Source organism: Lycorma delicatula, chromosome 2 (assembly GCF_047948215.1).
Source record: "Lycorma delicatula isolate Av1 chromosome 2, ASM4794821v1, whole genome shotgun sequence".
Taxonomy (NCBI): Eukaryota; Metazoa; Arthropoda; class Insecta; order Hemiptera; family Fulgoridae; genus Lycorma; species Lycorma delicatula.
The window spans coordinates 36,495,979-36,502,918 of record NC_134456.1 but is presented as its reverse complement, the minus strand read 5'-3'; the positions used below and the strand labels follow the sequence as shown (position 1 = coordinate 36,502,918).

At 27.3% G+C, this 6,940-nt stretch overlaps 1 protein-coding gene across 1 annotated transcript; it reads left to right on the top strand.

Moving 5' to 3' along the window:
- The first annotated feature begins 22 nt into the window (after window positions 1-22).
- On the top strand, window positions 23-6,593 carry LOC142320651 (zinc finger matrin-type protein 5). Its single transcript, XM_075358691.1, has 3 exons — window positions 23-341; window positions 2,218-2,355; window positions 6,323-6,593. The coding sequence occupies exons 1-3, from the start codon at window positions 215-217 to the stop codon at window positions 6,526-6,528; spliced, it is 471 nt and encodes a 156-aa protein (XP_075214806.1). The 5' UTR covers window positions 23-214; the 3' UTR covers window positions 6,529-6,593.
- Window positions 6,594-6,940: the final 347 nt, after the last annotated feature.

Here is a 6,940-nt window from a genome sequence, read left to right as displayed (position 1 = left end):
TAATACAATCAGCTGCGAAGCTTTTGACGTTACGCCGCCATGTGAAATTTGTTTTGTGTGTATACTGTTAACGTTAAATGTGCATTAAGAAAAGAAGTCTTTTTTTTAATTTAAGGTTAAGTTGTGTTAGTTACAGTTGCAATATAAATAAATGTATTTTTTTTTTTTATGCTAACATTAAATTAAATTAGGACTCGTATAATTCTTATTAATTATGGGTAGACGATACTACTGTGATTATTGTGATCGTTCGTTCATCGATGATTTAGAAGCTCGTAAGAAACACATTCAAGGAACTCTTCATTCGAGAAACAGGAAATTGCATTACAGACAATATAGGGGTTTGTTACAATTAGTTAATTGACCAGTATTATATATAAAATTAATTAGTTCATTTGAATGACTTCACAAAAATTGTTATTCTCCTTAACTACTCAAAAGTAATGCGATGAATAAACAACATTTTATTAGTCCATGCAACTGTAGTTGTGTAATCTAGTTGTAAATAAATTATCATAACTTTTCATTTCTTGAAAAGTCCTGAGTTTCGTTGTCAGACTGCTACAAGTAGTATGACTATGTTATGATTCTTGGGAACCGTAAAGGTTCCTAATTTTGAAGGTATATTTATTTATAATTTATTTTGTCAGAATAATTTCCTTTAGTAGCTATATAATGTTTCATAATCTATTGCATAAGCAACAGTAAGATTGTTGAACAGCATTGCTGATCAAATGAATAAAATTCCATTATTGATAACATTAATATTTCTGTTGGCCAGAAAGCAAAATTCCTGGGCGTTTTATTCAATGGTAAGTTCACCTTAGATGACCAAATTGTTTTAATATGTAACAGCCAAACCATAATGTTTTGATTTGAAGCACCCTTAGAAAATTTTAAGATGATTATGTTTCTTTTACCATTTTTATTAAATTAATGAATCATTTGAAAAATCTTAAAACAAATTTATTTAAAATACAGTCAGGGATTTTATTTTATGGAAACAATATTACTTTGTTGAGTTTTTATTTTTAATTAATACTAATTACATAAAAATTAAAAAAAAAAATCACATTCATCATGTCCTCAAAATAATCTTCCTTGGCACCTCCTGAATTGAGTTATTTTATAATAACTTTTTATATTTATTGTATTTACCTTTAATATTACTTAATGCTTTTATTTAAGTAATTAATTTGGACTTGTATTTCTATCCAGTTTTTATCTTATAATTTATTTTTTTATATTTGTACTTCTGTGATGTGATCTGTATAATGTATTATTACATACCTAACAGAGTAAAACATTGATTTATTTAACATTTAACCAGTAGAAAAATCAGGTGTAAAAATTCACTTTGGCCTTTGTATTCAATAATTTATCAATTGTTTAATATTGTATAAAATTGGTTAAGAAATGTATTAAATTTTTTTTTTTGGAATTCTCCCTAAAAAAAGGACTTAATTTTTTAATCAGTCAGCCAAAATTTTATGTATTTTTAATATTCAATAAGAATTAGGTGGGAATATGCATGTTTCAAAATAAAAAATAAAAATTGTTACTTTTTCGTTTCTCCTCCCTCAAATGTTTGCAAGTTTTTCACCTGAAGATAGCAAAGTAGCAAGAAATATTAATATTAACAATAACCAGGTTGGAAAAATAACCCAATAACCATTTATATTACCATTCTTATTTATTTATTTTATAAATATAATCTAATGAAACTTAACCTGCGCTCACTAACTTTACTAATTAACAGTAACGTTTTGAATATTTAAATAATAAATTCAGTAATTATTTAAATAATCAGTCGAGTTTAAAGTTAACCAAGGTTAGCAATCGAAGTGAGCATAGATTAAGTTTGGTTGATTATAATTATAATTTATATCTATGTAAAATATGTTAATATGGAGAATGTTTAAAATGATCAGTGTAAAAGAGTATGTTAGTGTGTTATTGGGTTATTTCTCTAACCTGGTTATTGTTAATATCAATATTTCTTGCTATTCTGAAACATGCATATTTCCACCTAATTCTTAATTGGATATTAAAAATACATCAATTTTTGACCAATTGCTTAAAAAACTCGTTTTTTTTGGTGTGGGGGTTGGTAATTCTGAAAAAGTCCAAATTTTTAGTGAAATTACAGATTTATGGTAAATGTTTTGCCAAAAATAGATGAAAACATTTAATAATGGTGTTGTTTTATTATTGCAGATTTAAAAACTGTTGTTGAAGACGAATCAGCTAAAACAGAATGCAGACGATTTTTACAAACAGGACAATGCCAGTTTGGTGACCACTGCAATTATACACATTACTCACAGTTAGAATTAAATGAATTTAGAAGACAAGGTATTATTGTTAAAACATTATTTATAGACCATTGTTTTATTTACTAAAGCTCAGTTTCTGTTTGGAAATGCAATAGAAATTATTCTAATATGTGAAAAAATATCAAGGCTAGTGGGGATTGAACCCAGAACTTCCATTTCCTTTTTAACATCAAATAATTGTTCCTGTTCAGAAATCGATCCATTTCTTCACCTACAGGTAGAAATCCTATTGTCCCTTACTTAATTCATCCCTTCCTCATCTTATCACAAATAGGTTTCTGGACAGATTTCATTGAAATTGGGACAGCTATAACACCTCATTATTCCCATGAATTTATTTAGAGAGATTTAATTTCCTATACAGGGATTTCACAAAGGAAGTAGGTGAGCTGCCTATTGGGTTAACTGTAGGCCACCTAATCTTCTAAATATAAATCTAAGCCTTTGGAATTCTTGTAAAACAATTTTAAGGGATAGGAATAGAATTTATCTCTCTCCAATTATTTATTTAGTTGTTGTAGTACAGGAATAACATTTTATTATTTTAAATCAATCCCCATGTATTTTTTAATAATTTATTATTGATGTGAAATAAACCTTTATTGGTTTAATATTAGTTATGGCTAACTTTAATAATAATACTTTTATACGTACATATTAAAAATGTATCGTTTTTTTTAAAAAGTATGAATTAAATTTTAAAAATAAAAAACACCTCGAACAGTATGTTCATTACATAATGTAAAATATAAACTACATTAATATTGTTTAAGATTTTATTTAGTGGTGTATCATCAGTTTTGTTTATATACCTATTAATATTACCTGTTTGTGTCTGGGAAAGGTAAAAGAAAACAACCAAGCTTTACATTTTTGTTCTTAATAATTTTGTAATGGTTATACCACATGCCAATTTTTGATAGATATTTTTATCAGCTCAGATGAATAATATTTTGAATGCACTGATGATTAGCATGTTATGAGCTCTTGTATACATATCACAAATAACCAGGATCCAGTTGTTTATCATTTCAGCGGTCATCCGTAATTTTTTTTTATGCTTTCGCATATCTGTTTTCATACCAAAAAGCAGATGATTTTTAGTTTTTGATATTTTCTTTGTGAGGATTAAGTAGGCATAAGTTTCTGGTCAGGTTTTTGATTTTTATTTAATTAGTATCTCTTGATTTAAAAGTACAATTATGTGTTGCATCAAAACAAACATTGGTCTTGTCACTGTTCTTAAAATAAGGTTTTTGATCTACAGAATGTTTAAGAACGAAGGGACATTTCCATAAACACAAAAATATTCCACCAACTTATTAGAGGCCTAGTATATTTACTACACAATTTGTCACTGTTTTCAGATGAATCATTTGTTTTATTCCTGGGTAGTCCTTTGAATCAAACTTCAGTTATAACCTATGAAAGGTGTTCGTTAACTTGATAATCATTGAAATCATAAACTTTATAATGATTTTCCTTTCTTCAGTTCAGTAAAAATTATTAGCTTGAAAATTTATAATTCATCCTTGCACAATCAGCAATTATTTGATTCTCTTTATCTGAATTCTCTTTCTGCAGCTCTGTTTGCATTTCTCAGTGCATAAAATCGCTTTTCATTATATTACTTGTCATTTCTCATGTAAAATAACATTATGTTCTCTAAGAGGAACAATCTCATTGAAGTTAAAGTAATGTATTGCAGTTTTATAAAATATTTATACAATAACTAGCGTACTCTGTCACGACTTCACCCACAATATAGATGTAGCTTCTTCACTCGCAAATGCTATTTTAATAGCAACTTACTTTTTTAGAAATAAAAAATATTTAATCAACAATATTATATTTAGAGAACATTAAATAAAAATTTTTATGATAAATACTGAAGGAATATACGATAAACAATGAATTGTTGCCCAAAACTTAAATAAAGGAAAACAAAAAAGGAAGATAAGAAAATTGAATAATATTTGTTAGACCAATCTATTCTATGAATGAATTAAAATAGTTCAATATAAAAGTCCAGTAAAAATTAACAAAAAATTTATTACAATCCTAAATCTAGCATCCCCATTGCGGCTTTGTCCATGCTCTATGGTTACTTGCGCTTCCCGTCACAATCAGAGGGTCATAGCTTGCTTCGCTCTCCCTTCCTGTTTTCTCCAGTTTCCCTTTCCGTTTCTCTTTTCCTTTCCCCTTCCTCTTTTTTCTTTCCATTTTCCCTTTTACCTTTTCTGATTTTCCCTTTCTCCCTTCTTCTTCCCTGGTTTTCGATGAATTTTGGTATAGGTTTATTTTGCTGCTAAGCAGAAATCATGGTAAAATTCTTTGTTGTTCTTAATTTAAAAACAAAGCCTTTTCCGGACACATGTTTATTATGAACTGTTTTCATTATTTTAAACAAGAGATTACAGCTGTAAAATTTAACGGCATTCTTCTGGATCACTCACACACTATTTTGTCGTTCTGCGGGCGCATATGATGTATTAATACTACTTATTTGACAGATGTAATTAATTACTTCATTTTCATGCTTTACCTACACTTTTAATCTCAACCAATTTTTTTGCATTTGACATCTTCAATTCTTTGTTTTACATATTCTAATTTTTTAATTCCATTTTAATTTAATTATTTATTTATTTTAAATTTAATTTAATGTTATTTAATTTTAATTAAATTTATTTAATCTTCTTCCTCTTTTAATTCCCTTTTCCCCTTTTTTCTTTTTTTGATTTTTCCCTATTTTCCTTTTCTCCCTTCTTCCCCGTGCATAAATCAGTGCAGTAGTTTTTTAGTCTATAGCAGACATACATATTGGAAACATTGCAATGGAATCGTAAAATATTTAGTATAGCGTATGTTGATTTTACGTCCAACAGATAGCGCTGATATAAGCTTATTAACACAAAATTTAATTTTTTATCGATTTGAACCCCTTAAAATCAAAATTTCACAAAATCCTTTCTTAGTGCATGCCTACTTAAAGATACGAAGGTACCCTGATAATTTCAAGTCTCTACCTATAATAGTTTTGGTTGTACGTTGATTATGAGTCAGTGAATCAGTCAGGACATTCTCTTTTATACAAGAGATTAACCCGATTGAAGATAGCTAAGGACATCAACACAGGAACAGAAATTTAATGATAGTAATTTTCCCAATGCCAGTACTAATTCGGCCCGTACAAGTCTGTGCAGTCTCTTGTAGCATATCATATTATTTATCAGTAGCAAGTGTGAGTAAAAAAAGGGGATAAAAAGCATTTTCTTAGAGAATTATTATTAAATCTACTTAATGATCATTTGAATAGATATGTTACAGTTCCAGTACAGTACATTTGTGAATTAGAGAAATTTTTCAGATGAAAGAGATGAGAATACTGAAGGAAAGGATTGTAGGGTACTGTATATACTCTAATATTAAGAAAAACCAGAAAATAAAATATATTTTTGTTACAAAGTTGCAAAATTACATTTGTGTTGTATTAAGAACACATTATGGCAATTTGTTAAAACTATTCAGAAAGTAATTTTTTTGTATTAAAAGCTAAAGAAAATTACAGTTTTCATCTAATTAAGTGACTAGATTTTAATTCTTAAAATTGGATAAAGCTGAGTATGTAAAAACTGATTTATTTAAAAAATTTTTTACTATGTTTATTTTTAAAACTGTATTTATACAAAAAAAAAACACTTGTGAATTTAACACACGTATATTGACTATTTTTGTTTATATTAGTAATTATAGTAGGTTTTAGATTAGATAAAATGAACATTTCATAATAAAAAGAACTTGCTTATTAGAAAATATTTCTTTTTTAAATTGATTATTTGGTGTGATAATGCTTTTAATTTAGTACTGTAGAATTAAGTAAATGCCATAAAGTTTCTTAAACAATTTTCATATTTTTTTATTCTATCATATCTTATTGGCTGTGGTTATGTATATTGACAAAAAATTAATTGTATGTTTAATAGTGGAAGAAGAAATGCGAAGAAGTAAAAGTAAGTTACCAGAGTTGCCGACAGTAGATTCATGGCTTGAAAAACATAATAAGAAGTGTTTATCTGACGTATCAATTGTACAACCATTATATCCGCCTAATTCAGCTGATTTACCTGCCTCACTTCGTCCTATGAATTTTTATGATGTTGTGAATGTTGAACTTTATGAATGGGGTTAATGGAAACTTTGTAAAAATTCATTTAAGAAGCTGTTGTTTAAACTAAATAAATGTATTTTACTGTAGGCTGTGTTTTTCAGTGATTGTTTTTATCTCTCACTTTATAAAGTATTGTTTAATACTTTAAACAATCTTTAATTCAGTCTGATTAAAATTATATGTACTGCAAGCCCATATTAGAAATAGTTTAGTTTGTTTTTAACTAAAACATAACTGCACGTATTAGTATTTGATGTTATGTAAAATGTTACATAATACCACAGAACTATGGTTGGAATATGCCAGCAATAGTCATTACTAAGAGAAAAGAGTGCTTACTCATAATCACAATCTAAGTAAATATATTTTGTAGTTTATTTGATAAATCAAGAGATTTTATAAAAACAATCAAGTTTAGACATTTTAAACATAT

Bases quoted from the DNA above. Each gene is read 5' to 3' on its own strand.
- LOC142320651 (XM_075358691.1), top strand. From the start codon at position 215: ATGGGTAGACGATACTACTGTGATTATTGTGATCGTTCGTTCATCGAT. The intron at 342-2,217 runs GTTTGTTACAAT...TTATTATTGCAG, and splicing joins GCATTACAGACAATATAGGG to ATTTAAAAACTGTTGTTGAA. The intron at 2,356-6,322 runs GTATTATTGTTA...TATGTTTAATAG, and splicing joins AAATGAATTTAGAAGACAAG to TGGAAGAAGAAATGCGAAGA.